The 19806-nt window shown below is 41.8% G+C and overlaps 2 protein-coding genes across 2 annotated transcripts in view; both read left to right on the top strand.

Moving 5' to 3' along the window:
* The window catches only part of LOC133351252 (mucin-2-like), a gene marked incomplete at its 5' end in the record, with an annotated part of 34441 nt that extends 29569 nt beyond the window's left edge, over positions 1 to 4872 (top strand). Inside the window, 3 exons of the mRNA XM_061566347.1 lie at positions 2790 to 3479; positions 3660 to 4602; positions 4859 to 4872. Of these exons, the coding sequence (XP_061422331.1) occupies positions 2790 to 3479; positions 3660 to 4602; positions 4859 to 4872 (1647 nt within the window). The remainder of the gene's footprint in view (positions 1 to 2789; positions 3480 to 3659; positions 4603 to 4858) is intronic.
* A 55-nt stretch (positions 4873 to 4927) lies between these two features.
* Positions 4928 to 19806, top strand: part of LOC133351251 (mucin-2-like) — a 58020-nt gene continuing 43141 nt past the window's right edge. Inside the window, exons 1-4 of the mRNA XM_061566346.1 lie at positions 4928 to 13062; positions 13750 to 13872; positions 16620 to 16745; positions 17763 to 17876. Coding sequence (XP_061422330.1) covers positions 4992 to 13062; positions 13750 to 13872; positions 16620 to 16745; positions 17763 to 17876 — 8434 coding nt within the window. The 5' untranslated portion in view covers positions 4928 to 4991. The remainder of the gene's footprint in view (positions 13063 to 13749; positions 13873 to 16619; positions 16746 to 17762; positions 17877 to 19806) is intronic.

Genomic DNA, 19806 nt, shown 5'->3' with positions numbered 1-19806 from the left:
CTTCAACAACACCTATGTCAGACACTACAACTATTTCAACATCCATCATTACCTCAGAATCGACAACTTCAAGCACTGAAATTGTCTCAACAGCAGCAGCAACTTCCCCATTGTCAACAACACCATTTACATCAGCGACTGCAACAACTTCCAGTATACTAACGGTTGCAACATCAGGAGCGACATCTCCATTGTCGACAGCATCATCCACATCACAAACATCACCGTTTTCTTCGACAACACCGACAGCAGATACTGCAACTATTTCTCCATCCACCATTACCTCAGAATCGACAACTTCGAGCACTGAATCTGTCTCAACAGCAGCAACAACGTCTCCATTTTCAACAACATCATCCACATCACCAACATCACCGTTTTCTTCGACAACACCTACAGCAGACACTGCAACTATTTCTCCATCCACCATTACCTCAGACTCGACAACTTCAAGCACTGAATCTGTCTCAACAGCAGCAGCAACTTCCCCATTGTCAACAACACCATTTACATCAGCGACTGCAACAACTTCCAGTATACTAACGGTTGCAACATCAGGAGCGACATCTCCATTGTCGACAGCATCATCCACATCACAAACATCACCGTTTTCTTCGACAACACCGACAGAAGATACTGCAACTATTTCTCCATCCACCATTACCTCAGAATCGACAACTTCGAGCACTGAATCTGTCTCAACAGCAGCAACAACGTCTCCATTTTCAACAACATCATCCACATCACCAACATCACCGTTTTCTTCGACAACACCTACAGCAGACACTGCGACTATTTCTCCATCCACTATTACCTCAGACTCGACAACTTCAAGCACTGAATCTGTCTCAACAGCAGCAGCAACTTCCCCATTGTCAACAACACCATTTACATCAGTGACTGCAACAACTTCCAGTATACTAACGGTTGCAACATCAGGAGCGACATCTCCATTGTCGACAGCATCATCTACATCATCAACATCACCGTTTTCTTCGACAACACCTACGACAGACACTGCAACGATTTCCACATCCACCGTTACCTCAGAAGTAACAACTTCAAGTACTGAAACAGTTTCAACAGCCGCAACATCTCCATTGTCAACAACACCTTTCACATCAACGACTGCAAAAACTTCAAATATAGAAACGATATCAACATCAGGTGCATATTCTCCATTGTCAACAACATTATTGACATCACCAACATCACCGTTTTCTTCCACAACACCTATTTCAGACAGTACAACTATTTCTCCATCCACCATTCCCTCAGAATCGACAACTTCAAGCACTGAATCTGTCTCAACAGCAACAACAACGTCTCCATTGTCAGCAACATCATTCACATCTCCTACTACAACGTTTTCTTCAACAACACCTATGTCAGACAACACAACTATTTCTCCATCCACCATTACCTCAGAATCGACAACTTCAAGCACTGAATCTGTCTCAACAGCAGCAACAACGTCTCCATTTTCAACAACATCATTCACATCACCAACATCACTGTTTTCTTCGACAACACCTATGTCAGACACTACAACTATTTCTCCATCCACCATTACCTCAGAATCGACAACTTCGAGCACTGAATCTGTCTCAACAGCAGCAACAACGTCTCCATTGTCAGCAACATCATTCACATCTCCTTCTACAACGTTTTCTTCAACAACACCTATGTCAGACAACACAACTATTTCTCCATCCACCATTACCTCAGAATCGACAACTTCAAGCACTGAATCTGTCTCAACAGCAGCAACAACGTCTCCATTTTCAACAACATCATTCACATCACCAACATCACTGTTTTCTTCGACAACACCTATGTCAGACACTACAACTATTTCTCCATCCACCATTACCTCAGAATCGACAACTTCGAGCACTGAATCTGTCTCAACAGCAGCAACAACGTCTCCATTTTCAACAACATCATCCACATCACCAACATCACCGTTTTCTTCGACAACACCTACAGCAGACACTGCAACTATTTCTCCATCCACCATTACCTCAGAATCGACAACTTCAAGCACTGAAACTGTCTCAACAGCAGCAGCAACTTCCCCATTGTCAACAACACCATTTACATCAGCGACTGCAACAACTTCCAGTATACTAACGGTCGCAACATCAGGAGCGACATCTCCATTGTCGACAGCATCATCCACATCACCAACATCACCGTTTTCTTCGACAACACCTATGGCAGACACTGCAACTATTTCCGCATCCACAATTGCCTCAGAATCGACAACCTCAAGCAGTGAATCTGTCTCAACAGCAGCAACAACTTCTCCATTCTCAACAATATCATTCATATCATCAACATCACTGTTTTCTTCGGCAACACCTATGTCAGACACTACAACTATTTCTCGATCCACCATTTCCTCAGAATCGACAACTTCGAGCACTGGATCTGTCTCAACTGCAGCAACAACGTCTCCATTGTCAACAACACCATTTACATCAGCGACTGCAACAACTTCCAGTATACTAACGGTTGCAACATCAGGAGCGACATCTCCATTGTCGACAACATCAATAACATCACCAACAGCACCGTTTTATTCGACGACACCTACGGCAGACACTGCAAAGATTTCCACATCCACCATTACCTCAGAAGCAACAACTTCAAGTACTAACACGATTTCAACAGCCGCAACATCTCCATTGTCAACAACACCTTTCACATCAGCGACTGCAAGAACTTCCAATATAGAAACGATGTCAACATCAGGTGCAACTTCTCCATTGTTAACAACATTATTCACATCACCAACATCACCGATTTCTTCGACAACAGCTATTTCAGACACTACAACTATTTTTTCATCCACCATTACCTCAGAATCGACAACTTCAAGCACTGAATCTGTCTCAACAGCAGCAGCAACATCTCCATTGTCAACAACACCATTCACATCTCCGACTACAACGTTTTCTTCCACAACACCAACGTCAGATACTACAACTATTTCTCCATCCACCATGACCTCAGAATCGACAACTTTGAACACTGAATCTGTCTCAACAGTAGCAACAACGTCTGCATTGTCAACAACACCATTCACATCTTCGACGACAACGTTTTCTTCCACAACACCTATGTCAGACACTACAACTATTTCTCCATCCACCATGACCTCAGAATCGACAACTTTGAACACTGAATCTGTCTCAACAGCAGCAACAAGTTCTCCATTGTCAACAACACAATTTACATCAGCAACTGCAACAACTTCCAGTCTAATAACAGTGGCAACATCAGGAGCGACATCTCCATTGTCAACAACATCATTCACATCACCAACATCACCGATTTCTTTCACAACAACAATTTCAGACACTACAACTATTTCCCCATCCACCATTATCTCAGAATCAACAACTTCGAGCACTGGATCTGTCTCAACTGCAGCAACAACGTCTCCATTGTCAACAACACCATTTACATCAGCGACTGCAACAACTTCCAGTATACTAAAGGTTGCAACATCAGGAGCGACATCTCCATTGTCGACAACATCAATAACATCACCAACAGCACCGTTTTATTCGACAACACCTACGGCCGACACTGCAACGATTTCCACATCCACCATTACCTCAGAAGCAACAACTTCAAGTACTAACACGATTTCAACAGCAGCAAGTTCTCCATTGTCAACAACACGTTTCACATCAGCGACTGCAATAACTTCCAATATAGAAACGATGTCAACATCAGGTGCAACTTCTCCATTGTCAACAACATCATTCACATCACCAACATCACCGTTTTCTTCGACAACAGCTATTTCAAACACTCCAACTATTTCTCCATCCATCATTACTTCAGAATCGACAACTTCAAGCACTGAATCTGTCTCAACAACAACAACAACAACGTCTCCATTGTCAACAACACCATTCACATCTCCGACTACAACTTTTTCTTCCACAACACCTATGTCAGACATCAGAACTATTTCTCCATTCACCATTGCCTCAGAATTGACAACTTTGAGCACTGAATCTGTCTCAACAGCAGCAACAACGTCTCTATTGTCAATAACACCATTCACATCTCCGACTACAACGTTTTCTTCCACAACACCAACGTCAGATACTACAACTATTTTTCCATCCACCATGACCTCAGAATCGACAACTTTGAACACTGAATCTGTCTCAACAGTAGCAACAACGTCTGCATTGTCAACAACACCATTCACATCTTCGACGACAACGTTTTCTTCCACAACACCTATGTCAGACACTACAACTATTTCTCCATCCACCATGACCTCAGAATCGACAACTTTGGACACTGAATCTGTCTCAACAGCAGCAACAAGTTCTCCATTGTCAACAACTAAATTTACATCAGCAACTGCAACAACTTCCAGTCTAATAACAGTGGCAACATCAGGAGCGACATCTCCATTGTCAACAACATCATTCACATCACCAACATCACCGATTTCTTTCACAACAACAATTTCAGACACTACAACTATTTCTCCATCCACCATTATCTCAGAATCGACAACTTCGAGCACTGGATCTGTCTCAACTGCAGCAACAACGTCTCCATTGTCAACATCACCATTTACATCAGCGACTGCAACAACTTCCAGTATACTAACGGTTGCAACATCAGGAGCGACATCTCCATTGTCGACAACATCAATAACATCACCAACAGCACCGTTTTATTCGACGACACCTACGGCAGACACTGCAACGATTTCCACATCCACCATTACCTCAGAAGCAACAACTTCAAGTACTAACACGATTTCAACAGCCGCAACATCTCCATTGTCAACAACACCTTTCACATCAGCGACTGCAAGAACTTCCAATATAGAAACGATGTCAACATCAGGTGCAACTTCTCCATTGTTAACAACATTTTTCACATCACCAACATCACCGATTTCTTCGACAACAGCTATTTCAGACACTACAACTATTTCTCCATCCACCATGACCTCAGAATCGACAACTTTGAACACTGAATCTGTCTCAACAGTAGCAACAACGTCTGCATTGTCAACAACACCATTCACATCTTCGACGACAACGTTTTCTTCCACAACACCTATGTCAGACACTACAACTATTTCTCCATCCACCATGACCTCAGAATCGACAACTTTGGACACTGAATCTGTCTCAACAGCAGCAACAAGTTCTCCATTGTCAACAACTAAATTTACATCAGCAACTGCAACAACTTCCAGTCTAATAACAGTGGCAACATCAGGAGCGACATCTCCATTGTCAACAACATCATTCACATCACCAACATCACCGATTTCTTTCACAACAACAATTTCAGACACTACAACTATTTTTTCATCCACCATTACCTCAGAATCGACAACTTTGGACACTGAATCTGTCTCAACTGCAGCAACAACGTCTCCATTGTCAACAACACCATTTACATCAGCGACTGCAACAACTTCCAGTATACTAACGGTTGCAACATCAGGAGCGACATCTCCATTGTCGACAACATCAATAACATCACCAACAGCACCGTTTTATTCGACAACACCTACGGCCGACACTGCAACGATTTCCACATCCACCATTACCTCAGAAGCAACAACTTCAAGTACTAACACGATTTCAACAGCAGCAAGTTCTCCATTGTCAACAACACGTTTCACATCAGCGACTGCAATAACTTCCAATATAGAAACGATGTCAACATCAGGTGCAACTTCTCCATTGTCAACAACATCATTCACATCACCAACATCACCGTTTTCTTCGACAACAGCTATTTCAAACACTCCAACTATTTCTCCATCCATCATTACTTCAGAATCGACAACTTCAAGCACTGAATCTGTCTCAACAACAACAACAACGTCTCCATTGTCAACAACACCATTCACATCTCCGACTACAACTTTTTCTTCCACAACACCTATGTCAGACATCACAACTATTTCTCCATTCACCATTGCCTCAGAATTGACAACTTTGAGCACTGAATCTGTCTCAACAGCAGCAACAACGTCCCTATTGTCAACAACACCATTCACATCTTCGACGACAACGTTTTCTTCCACAACACCTATGTCAGACACTACAACTATTTCTCCATCCACCATGACCTCAGAATCGACAACTTTGGACAATGAATCTGTCTCAACAGCAGCAACAAGTTCTCCATTGTCAACAACAAAATTTACATCAGCAACTGCAAAAACCTCCAGTCTAATAACAGTGGCAACATCAGGAGTGACATCTCCATTGTCGACAACATCAATAACATCACCAACAGCACCGTTTTCTTCGACAACACCTACGGTAGACACTGCAATGATTTCCACAACTACCATTACCTCAGAAGCAACAACTTCAAGTACTGAAACGATTTCAACAGCCACAACATCTCCATTGTCAACAACACCTTTCCCATCAGCGACTGCAAGAACTTCCAATATAGAAACGATGTCAACATCAGGTGCAACTTCTCCATTGTCAACAACATCATTCACATCACCAACATCACCGTTTTCTTCGACAACAGCTATTTCAAACACTCCAACTATTTCTCCATCCATCATTACTTCAGAATCGACAACTTCAAGCACTGAATCTGTCTCAACAACAACAACAACAACGTCTCCATTGTCAACAACACCATTCACATCTCCGACTACAACTTTTTCTTCCACAACACCTATGTCAGACATCACAACTATTTCTCCATTCACCATTGCCTCAGAATTGACAACTTTGAGCACTGAATCTGTCTCAACAGTAGCAACAACGTCTGCATTGTCAACAACACCATTCACATCTTCGACGACAACGTTTTCTTCCACAACACCTATGTCAGACACTACAACTATTTCTCCATCCACCATGACCTCAGAATCGACAACTTTGGACACTGAATCTGTCTCAACAGCAGCAACAAGTTCTCCATTGTCAACAACAAAATTTACATCAGCAACTGCAAAAACTTCCAGTCTAATAACAGTGGCAACATCAGGAGTGACATCTCCATTGTCGACAACATCAATAACATCACCAACAGCACCGTTTTCTTCGACAACACCTACGGTAGACACTGCAATGATTTCCACAACTACCATTACCTCAGAAGCAACAACTTCAAGTACTGAAACGATTTCAACAGCCACAACATCTCCATTGTCAACAACACCTTTCCCATCAGCGACTGCAAGAACTTCCAATATAGAAACGATGTCAACATCAGGTGCAACTTCTCCATTGTCAACAACATCATTCACATCACCAACATCACCGTTTTCTTCGACAACAGCTATTTCAAACACTCCAACTATTTCTCCATCCATCATTACTTCAGAATCGACAACTTCAAGCACTGAATCTGTCTCAACAACAACAACAACGTCTCCATTGTCAACAACACCATTCACATCTCCGACTACAACTTTTTCTTCCACAACACCTATGTCAGACATCACAACTATTTCTCCATTCACCATTGCCTCAGAATTGACAACTTTGAGCACTGAATCTGTCTCAACAGCAGCAACAACGTCTCTATTGTCAATAACACCATTCACATCTCCGACTACAACGTTTTCTTCCACAACACCAACGTCAGATACTACAACTATTTCTCCATCCACCATGACCTCAGAATCGACAACTTTGAACACTGAATCTGTCTCAACAGTAGCAACAACGTCTGCATTGTCAACAACACCATTCACATCTCCGACTACAACTTTTTCTTCCACAACACCTTTGTCAGACATCACAACTAGTTCTCCATTCACCATTGCCTCAGAATTGACAACTTTGAGCACTGAATCTGTCTCAACAGCAGCAACAACGTCTCTATTGTCAATAACACCATTCACATCTCCGACTACAACGTTTTCTTCCACAACACCAACGTCAGATACTACAACTATTTCTCCATCCACCATGACCTCAGAATCGACAACTTTGAACACTGAATCTGTCTCAACAGTAGCAACAACGTCTGCATTGTCAACAACACCATTCACATCTTCGACGACAACGTTTTCTTCCACAACACCTATGTCAGACACTACAACTATTTCTCCATCCACCATGACCTCAGAATCGACAACTTTGGACACTGAATCTGTCTCAACAGCAGCAACAAGTTCTCCATTGTCAACAACTAAATTTACATCAGCAACAACTTCCAGTCTAATAACAGTGGCAACATCAGGAGCGACATCTCCATTGTCAACAACATCATTCACATCACCAACATCACCGATTTCTTTCACAACAACAATTTCAGACACTACAACTATTTCTCCATCCACCATTATCTCAGAATCGACAACTTCGAGCACTGGATCTGTCTCAACTGCAGCAACAACGTCTCCATTGTCAACAACACCATTTACATCAGCGACTGCAACAACTTCCAGTATACTAACGGTTGCAACATCAGGAGCGACATCTCCATTGTCGACAACATCAATAACATCACCAACAGCACCGTTTTATTCGACGACACCTACGGCAGACACTGCAACGATTTCCACATCCACCATTACCTCAGAAGCAACAACTTCAAGTACTAACACGATTTCAACAGCCGCAACATCTCCATTGTCAACAACACGTTTCACATCAGCGACTGCAAGAACTTCCAATATAGAAACGATGTCATCATCAGGTGCAACTTCTCCATTGTTAACAACATTATTCACATCACCAACATCACCGATTTCTTCGACAACAGCTATTTCAGGCACTACAACTATTTTTTCATCCACCATTACCTCAGAATCGACAACTTCAAGCACTGAATCTGTCTCAACAGCAGCCGAAACATCTCCATTGTCAACAACACCATTCACATCTCCGACTACAACGTTTTCTTCCACAACACCAACGTCAGATACTACAACTATTTCTCCATCCACCATGACCTCAGAATCGACAACTTTGAACACTGAATCTGTCTCAACAGTAGCAACAACGTCTGCATTGTCAACAACACCATTCACATCTTCGACGACAACGTTTTCTTCCACAACACCTATGTCAGACACTACAACTATTTCTCCATCCACCATGACCTCAGAATCGACAACTTTGAACACTGAATCTGTCTCAACAGCAGCAACAAGTTCTCCATTGTCAACAACACAATTTACATCAGCAACTGCAACAACTTCCAGTCTAATAACAGTGGCAACATCAGGAGCGACATCTCCATTGTCAACAACATCATTCACATCACCAACATCACCGATTTCTTTCACAACAACAATTTCAGACACTACAACTATTTCCCCATCCACCATTATCTCAGAATCAACAACTTCGAGCACTGGATCTGTCTCAACTGCAGCAACAACATCTCCATTGTCAACAACACCATTTACATCAGCGACTGCAACAACTTCCAGTATACTAACGGTTGCAACATCAGGAGCGACATCTCCATTGTCGACAACATCAATAACATCACCAACAGCACCGTTTTATTCGACAACACCTACGGCCTACACTGCAACGATTTCCACATCCACCATTACCTCAGAAGCAACAACTTCAAGTACTAACACGATTTCAACAGCAGCAAGTTCTCCATTGTCAACAACACGTTTCACATCAGCGACTGCAATAACTTCCAATATAGAAACGATGTCAACATCAGGTGCAACTTCTCCATTGTCAACAACATCATTCACATCACCAACATCACCGTTTTCTTCGACAACAGCTATTTCAAACACTCCAACTATTTCTCCATCCATCATTACTTCAGAATCGACAACTTCAAGCACTGAATCTGTCTCAACAACAACAACAACGTCTCCATTGTCAACAACACCATTCACATCTCCGACTACAACTTTTTCTTCCACAACACCTATGTCAGACATCACAACTATTTCTCCATTCACCATTGCCTCAGAATTGACAACTTTGAGCACTGAATCTGTCTCAACAGTAGCAACAACGTCTGCATTGTCAACAACACCATTCACATCTTCGACGACAACGTTTTCTTCCACAACACCTATGTCAGACACTACAACTATTTCTCCATCCACCATGACCTCAGAATCGACAACTTTGGACACTGAATCTGTCTCAACAGCAGCAACAAGTTCTCCATTGTCAACAACAAAATTTACATCAGCAACTGCAAAAACTTCCAGTCTAATAACAGTGGCAACATCAGGAGTGACATCTCCATTGTCGACAACATCAATAACATCACCAACAGCACCGTTTTCTTCGACAACACCTACGGTAGACACTGCAATGATTTCCACAACTACCATTACCTCAGAAGCAACAACTTCAAGTACTGAAACGATTTCAACAGCCACAACATCTCCATTGTCAACAACACCTTTCCCATCAGCGACTGCAAGAACTTCCAATATAGAAACGATGTCAACATCAGGTGCAACTTCTCCATTGTCAACAACATCATTCACATCACCAACATCACCGATTTCTTCGACAACAGCTATTTCAGACATTACAACTATTTTTTCATCCACCATTACCTCAGAATCGACAACTTCAAGCACTGAATCTGTCTCAACAGCAGCATCAACATCTCCATTGTCAACAACACCATTCACATCTCCGACTACAACTTATTCTTCCACAACACCTATGTCAGACACTACACCTATTTCCCCATCCACCATTACCTCAGAATCGACAACTTCAAGCACTGAAACTGTTTCAACAGCAACAGCAAGTTATCCATTGTCAACAACACGTTTCACATCAGCGACTGCAAGAACTTCCAATATAGAAACGATGTCAACATCAGGTGCAACTTCTCCATTGTCAACAACATCATTCACATCACCAACATCACCGATTTCTTCGACAACAGCTATTTCAGACATTACAACTATTTTTTCATCCACCATTACCTCAGAATCGACAACTTCAAGCACTGAATCTGTCTCAACAGCAGCAGCAACAACTCCATTGTCAACAACACCATTCACATCTCCGACTACAACGTTTTCTTCCACAACACCAACGTCAGATACTACAACTATTTCACCATCCACCATGAACTCAGAATCGACAACTTTGAGCAGTGAATCTGTCTCGACAGCAGCAACTACGTCTGCATTTGCAACAACACCATTCACATCTCCGACTACAACGTTGTCTTCCAAAACACCTATGTCAGACACTACAACTATTTCTCCATCCACCATTACTTCAGAATCGACAGCTTCAAGCACGGAATCTGTCTCAACAACAGCAACAACGTATCCATTGTCAACAACACCATTCACATCTCCGACTATAACTTTTTCTTCCACAACACCTATGTCAGACATTACAACTATTTCTCGATTCACCATTGCCTCAGAATCGACAACTTTGAGCACTGAATCTGTCTCAACAGCAGCAACAACGTCTCCATCGTCAACAACACCATTCATGTCTCCTACTACAACGTTTTCTTCCACAACATCTATGTCGGACACTGCAACTATTTCTCCATCCACCAATACCTCAGAATCGACAACTTCAAGAACTGAAACTGTCTCAACAGCAGCAGCAAGTTTTCCATTGTCAACAACACCATTTACATCAGCGACTACAACAACTTCCAGTATACTAACAGTGGCAACATCAGGAGCGACATCTCCATTGTCGACAACATCAATAACATCACCAACAGCACCGTTTTCTTCGACAACACCTACGGCAGACACTGCAACGATTTCCACATCCACCATTACCTCAGAAGCAACAACTTCAAGTATTGAAACGATTTCAACAGCCGCAACATCTCCATTGTCAACAACACCTTTCACATCGGCGGCTGCAAGAACTTCCAATATAGAAACGATGTCAACATCAGGTGCAACTTCTCCATTGTCAACAACATCATTCACATCACCAACATCACCGTTTTCTTCGACAAGAGCTATTTCAGACGCTATAACTATTTCTCCATCCACCATTACCTCAGAATCGACAACTTCAAGCACTGAATCTGTCTCAACAGCAGCAACGTCTCCATTGTCAACAACACCATTCACATCTCCAACTACAACGTTTTCTTCCACAACACCTATGTCAGACACCACAACTACGTCTCCATCCACCATTACCTCAGAATCGACAACTTCACGTACTGAAACGATTTCAACAGCTGCAACATCTCCTTTCACATCGGCGACTGCAAGAACTTCCAATATAGAAACGATGTCAACATCAGGTGCAACTTCTCCATTGTCAACAACATCATTCACATCGCCAACAGAATCGTATTCTTCGACAACACCTACGTCAGACACTACAACTATTTTCACATCCACCATTACCTCAGAATCGTTAACTTCAAGCACTGAATCTGGTTCAACAGCAGCAGCAACTCCTCCACTATCAACAACACCATTTACATCAGCGACTGCAACAACTTCCAGTATAGTAATGGTGTCAACATCAGGAACAACATCTCCATTGTCAACAACGTCATTCACATCATCAACAGCACCGTTTTCTTCGACAACACCTATGTCAGACACAACTATTTCCCAATCCACCATAACCTCAGAATCAACTTCCAACATTGAATCTATCTCAACAGTAGCAGCAACTTCTGCATTGTCAACAAGACCATTCACATCTCCTATTACAATGTTTTCTTCCACAACACCTACATCAAACACTATAACTATTTCTTCGTCCACCATTTCCTCAGAATCAACAACTTCAAATACTGAATCTGGCTCAACACCAGCAGCAACATCTCCATTGTCAACAACACAATTTACATCAGCGAATGCAACAACTTCCAGTAGAGTAACGGTGTCAACATCAGTAGCAACATCTCCTTTATCGACAACATTCACATCGCCAACAGAACCGTTCTCTTCGACAACACCTACGTCAGACACTACAACTATTTTCACATCCACCATTACCTCAGAATCGACAACTTCGAGCACTGAATCTTTCTCAACAGCAGCAACAACGTCTCCATTGTCAACAACACCAATCACATCTCCGACTACGAAGATTTCTTCCACAACAACTACTCCAGGTTACTGCACAATTTTTTCATCCACCATTACATCACACGCCTTTATATAATAATCTAGCTATCCATATTCCACGGAATAATTATATCACTTTATATAGCGACAGTTGCACTCGAATTTGTACGGAATGGGCTTCGCAAAAGCTCTCTCAGCGTTACATTCTTAAGCCAAATTCACGGAGTGAGAATTACATCATTCCACACAACGATGCAGAGTTTACACATAGAAGCAGAAACGTCATGCCATAATTGCTTCCACCATTACCCCAACCTAACCGAGCCCACTTTGGATCATTCTGCAATTTTGGCATGCGTTAGTTGCAGATATAGGTGCATTTCTGTAAAGTATCCATCATACATGAATTTCAAATGGTGGAATGACAGAAAATTTTCTCATGAAATGGCCCTCACTCCACCAAAAGTAGCAGAATGAATAATAGCCATAATAGGTACATTACTCGGGCCCTATAGCTTGTTTCCAGTACATCGTACAAAAGTAGAAGGGTACAACAATGGGAATGTCAAATAAAAGTAATGCTAGGAAGCCTAATGTGAATACTGTCTGGTACAAACAAATTTTACATTTCATTTTGCTTCATGAAGTTAACCTTATAGGTAAAATATGATTTATAGACTTGTATGATGTAAATGTTTAATTGTGTATGTATTCTTGTTTCATTTTTACTGCAGCTAATACACCCTGTTCTCTGCCTTGCACCAATGGAATGTGCTTCATTGATCCCAGCACAAAAAACTCCACCTGCCAATGCAATACAGGATACGAACTACATGAAGGTCAACCCAACTGCTTCGGTAAATATTGCACGAGGAAATGCTATTACGTGACCTTTTGTGAACGTTTTGTAAAGCCTAGTGAAGCCATTGAAACACTGTTTTATATGAGGTGTGCCACAGTGGCGATATGTTATCTCCCTTGCCTGGTTTAGAGGAGGTCGTGGGTTCGATCCCAACCCTGAGGCCTGTATATATGGAGTTTCCATATTCTCCCTGTGGTCGCATGGATTTTTCACGGGGTCCTCCGGTTTTTTCCTCTGTATTTAGAAACATGCGTTTCGAGTATTTGGCTGCTCTAAATGTACACATGATTTGTCGCCAGGTCGCTTCTGAAGAAGAGCTAAATAGCTCAGTGGGCCTTACCTGGTAATTTTTTTTAGTTTAATATCAACATATCTGTACACATGGCTGTACGTGATAAAGAGCCTGCAATCTTATACTGGTGTGTTTAGCACAGATATTTTAAGTTTAGTTCACCAGTTAAGAATTCACCAGAATGTAAGGGGGACGTGGATAATGTTTTTAAAAAGAGAATTCGAATGAAAAAATATCGTGATTTTTTTTCGGAAAATTAACAAGACTGTAAAAATGCCAGCTCTATATTGAACATGATATAAAATAATCAGAAAAGTTACACACAAACATAAAATATACAGCGAAAATCCAAATAATCTGTAAATCCTTGTAATCCGTGGGGCAATCCAAACATCCCCATTTTCGTTCATCCTCCATAAAACGACTGTAAACCTAAACATGTTAAATTCCAGAACCACACATTTCAAGGCAATTTTTTTTATCGCGTCGAATGTATTCCCGATTCAATCTCCTGGCACAGCAGTCTAAACGTTAGGACAAGTTTATGAAGTATCCCCACCCCTGTCCATCCAGCAGTATAAATGGATAAACCACAGTTAGTCGATCAGCAGGTCACATGTGGTGGAGTTAAAGTGTGGGTACTCCCATAACTTCTAAAATGTCGAGCCGGCATGGAAGAGTAGGCCAAATATACTTGAGAGTGTTTTCTAGTGCTTCCTCTCGTGTATGCCCTTTCACCAGCAGCAGCATGAGCAATACATTTCAGGGCTGACCAGCATAGCAGACAGGAGATGCCAATCCATTTACAATGATACTTTGTCGCGGTTAACTGTATTCCGACCTGAATTTGTCTTTGTGGCACACACATGTCTTCGCATCATACAAAGTTAATTTGTTTTTGCAATGTCCTCACGAATTGAAAAGGACCCCGAATTGGTAGTTAAATATATACAGCAAAAGTATTGGTTTCACCTCCTACTCAAATAAGTGCAAGGTGGTATCCGTCTTGTATATATGTACAGCGTATGTTGAACTTCTTTCGCACCATACATAGTCAACCATGCTGATTGGAGGTGGGGGTCTGCAGGTGTGGGGTCTTCATATTACAAAACAAATCAGCAGACTATCTGCTGGATCTCCTCACTGTTTCGAATAACAAATGTGACCTAAGGTCTTCGCTCATTTACCAGCTTCACATTCCTTATTGCTGTACAAATACTGGAGGAAGGGCCTTTTCTATTGATGCCCCCAGGGTCTGGAATGCTATCGCCAATAAACTGCAACTTGGATCACTACCTGTGAGATCTTCACTCAAAACTGCTCTAGAGGAGTTGTACACCCCTAGCTGCCACTGCTATTCAATATGGCCTGAAATCAAATGTATCGTTCTGGATGACCGCTGCAAAGTATGTGCTGATCTTTAAAGGTGTATTGAAAATTGTTGATACTGCTACTGATACTCCTGCTGTTATGGAGTGACTCATGCAGCAAGCTATGGCTGCAAAGTTGGTCGTACATGTTATGTATATCGTTTATTGTTAAATTTGAATCACAGTTCCTATGATCACTGTTACATTGTTTTTATAGCTTTATTTTGGTGATTTTGAAAACGTTTTGGTTTAGCCATGTTTGTTTGTTGTAGTACAGAGTTAGCCTGATAACTTTAATCTAAATTATCTTATGGTTGTTTTTGTTTGACTTGCATCCCACTGGGATTTTTGCACACAGCGTTGAAATACGCTGTTTTTTCTGGAAGACGTTGCAATTTTTTCCTGGATTTTTATGCTGCGTGTAGTCACTTTGAGATGTTTCTTGTTCATGTTTTTGTTTGCTGCGGTTGAACCCGAGTTAAGAGCCACATGGCTCACATGAAAACTGAAAACATTCCATGATTGGCGGAAAGCAGGACAACCACTGTTATGAAATGCCAGGAGTGCAAGAGATCATTAAGTTTAACATCTCTTACAAAACAGAGAGCAATGTTCAATGCCATACATGTTGACTCTTGTTGTGGTTGTTGAACATAAATGAGCTTTTGCCCAACCATGTAGGGCTATAGTATTTAAGTAACCTCGAATGTTTGACAGCTGTCTGGATGAATACGTATTAACAAAACAGAAAGATAACTGTTTAAACCGATGTCATAACACGTTGCTTTACATGTCTAATTGTATCCAATACCCTAGCAAACAAGAAAAAGTTTCAAAAATGTCCAACTTCAATGATTTTGCAAGTCAGATAGCTTGTAATATGTTTTACTAAGTTAACCCACTTTGCTTATGTTGTCTTTACTATTTTGCTATTGTTTCTTTGCTTTATAATACATTTTTAAAATCACTACCTCAGTTGACCTGAGAAAGTGATATTCAAATGTGTATAAAACTCGTGTGCCATTATTACTTTGATTTTATATGTAAATGCTCCCTCATTGTTTTTCACTTATTCTGTAGACATCAATGAATGTGAGACACTGCCTCAACGGTGTGAACAAGACTGTGTCAACACTGTTGGAAGCTATGTTTGTTCTTGCTTCCCCGGGTTTGAAGTGAACTCCACTAACATTCACGGATGTGTAGGTATGTGAGTGCGCTACTGTAAACTGCATTACGTGTTGGATAAAGCAGGTTTCACAGCTCTTATGGAATGTATTCAATGAATGCATTTTTACGGTCAATTCCATTAGCTCACTTATTTTCATGTCAATATTTACAAAACCGCCCAATACTATACAAACATTTTTGAAAGGCAATTGATTCTTCAATTCTCAGCTGTTGCTATTTGACCAAATAAAGCCGCCTCGTAGGCAAACGCCTACACTTTGTCTGCGTTATTGAGCTGTTCATTTTGAACATTTACCCTTATATGTGAATTATATTTCTCGTAAATACATTAAAAAATCATAATAAATCAACAATATTTACAAATATTATTGCACTGGACTGAATAATTAAATAAACCTACAAATGCGGCATGCACATTTTACATTCTGGAAAATACATTCACGTAACGTAGCACATAATATGTCAAACCTTGAGACACAAAGGCATCTTTCACAAATCACAGAGCCCAATTGTGCTCGACAATGAATATAGTCCACTGAACATGATTCATATATAACCATTCACGTCTGTAACAACACGACCAAACACAACAGCCAAATTATTCGGGTTTCATTATTTGAATTGCAATTTCGTTCCAAAAAAATGTGCAGCTATTTTGCATTAGAACATGCAGCCCCCTCCCTCCTCCACCCACCCCTTCTGTGCTCACACTAAATTAGTGGAAGGAATGCAAGACAATTCTTCTTAATTTATGTTGTTATTGACGAGTGTGTTGGGTGTTTTTGTTAATTGTACGTGTATCCCACTGCTAATGCAGTATCATAAAATATATTTTTTCAGAGTAGTGTTCCAATGTTTTAAAAAAGTATGATTATTCGTTATTCCATAACATGCAATTATTGTGCAGTATATTATTGAAAATAATACTGTATATCTTGATACATTTTCCTCGTGAATCGAGTTCTTTTAAACATGCCTCAATATAAATATATCATAAATGCAGTATTTATCATTTCTCTATGTTTTGTACAGATATCAATGAATGTCTAAGCAAACCTTGTAAAAACAATGGGACGTGCCAGAACCTGGATAATGCCTATTCCTGTCAGTGTGCTCGTGGATGGACGGGCACCAACTGTGACCAAGGTGGGTGTGAATTGTGAAAAGATCCCACCTCAGTGGAGCAGCACTGGATATTTAAACAGAGAGTGTATATTGTTAGCCAAGCAGTTTTATCAACCATTTTATAGCTCATACATTTATTGCCGCCGTTGGCTCAAGGTCAGTGCACTGAGCTGACTCTATAGAGGTCCTTGAGTTTGGAACAGGGCAGCCGCCTGTGAATAAATCTGGTTCTCAAGTGTGGTGAGTTGATGGTCGCAGTCGTCACGTACAATATTGGTTCTGCAATAACTGTTGCTATATTCAGGTTCTGTGAGTTAAAAGAACCCCATCCGTTTGTCACGTGAACCTTATGGCGGTACCCCGGCTCTCGCATAATCTCCGTGATGCAGTCATTTTTAGTCTGTTGATGGTCGGCGATCATCTCGACTCATCTCGACGAGCTGTACATGATGCACTATGGTGCATACGAGCGTTCAGGGTTTCGGTGCAATCGTCCTCGCTGCGTTTCGACATCGCGGAGTAGCACTGTTGAATTAAAGAAAATCTCGGATAACCAACAAATAACGGAACATTTACTGAGAATAGGTTTTCCCATTTTTTTCTGGCAACAAAACAGGTGTTAAGATCACAATTGGAACCTCCTTTGCCAGTAGCAAAATATGATAATTGTTTTTTTACCCTTTTATCTGGCAACAAAACTGACACCTTTTTTACAAGGAGTCATGTTTGCATTGACCACAATACCTGCAATCGGAATGCAAACAAAAACGCAACTCTGATAATATATGCACTGTCCTTGAAATTGATTGGCCCACACCCGAGACAGCTTTCCTTAGAGTCTAGTCTCACATGGTGTTTGGACCAGATGACGCCAAAAGGCGCACAACTCAAAGACAATGCACCATCAGAGTATGAGAGCTCGGGGTATTGTGGTGAATGCAAACATGACTCCTTGTAAAAAAGGTGTCAGTTTTGTTGCCAGATAAAAGGGTAAAAAAACAATTATCATATTTTGCTACTGGAAAAGGAGGTTCCAATGGTGTAAATGCTTACTCCGAGCTCTAATACTCTGATGGTGCAAGATGTTAAAACACCAAACTGAAACCTTTGACAAGAAATCATGTTTGTGAAGTGCCCGTCGAGGACGCTTGACAACGGAGTTGAGGCACACGTATATTTATTTAACAAGTTGCCAGTACAGGACAGCACTAGAGGGGGTAGCGGCCCCCTCACCCGTATAACTCAGGGAATACCCCTAGCTATCCATAGCCTATCCCCTGAGTCCTCCACTAAGAGCTAGGGGAGGCTGTCTGGCCCGACACTGGTAATCGGGCTCGGTACCCGGAGTCCCAGAGCACTGGCTCTGGTTCGCGGGACCACGCCACTGGCTCGAGCCTGATCCCGTGGGGCCCTGATAAGGGCGGCGATCAGGGGGAGTCCAGGGCTCTAGCTACGACGTCTTCCGACTTCTTAGCTTAACTATAACATAACTAACTAAGCCCATATAACGACCCCTTTTTATACCCAACCCTCCTTGAGGGGTGGGGCCCCGGGGGATCGTAACGCCGAACCAGCCCCCCCCCAGGGTGTCTGGCTCGGACGTCGCAGAGGGCATCTCCCTGTGCACACACGTAGCCCCGCCCACTGTGTTTCTTTCCCATAGGCTGCCATGCATAACGGCCCTCTCTCCAACATCCCTACATCACTCCCCCCCGCATAGCTCGCAGCCGTCCCGGCTGCAACAATTTCAACAAATGAATCTTTACCCCTTGACTCCCCCCGTGTGTGCCCCATTTTTTCATTTAACAGAACGAGAATTGAACAACAACACTAACAATGCCCCTAAAGGGAGAACAAACCGACGCGCCCCCCCCCCCGAATAAATACGAAATCCGTAGAGGCAAGATATGTACATTTCCCGGAACCCTCAGCGCACGCACAACACGCACAC

This window comes from Lethenteron reissneri, chromosome 36 (genome assembly GCF_015708825.2).
Source record: "Lethenteron reissneri isolate LAM-NWPU_2019-01 chromosome 36, ASM1570882v1, whole genome shotgun sequence".
Lineage (NCBI taxonomy): Eukaryota > Metazoa > Chordata > Hyperoartia > Petromyzontiformes > Petromyzontidae > Lethenteron > Lethenteron reissneri.
The sequence above is the reverse complement of the archived record's forward strand: the minus strand, read 5'-3'. Positions and strand labels throughout refer to the sequence as shown.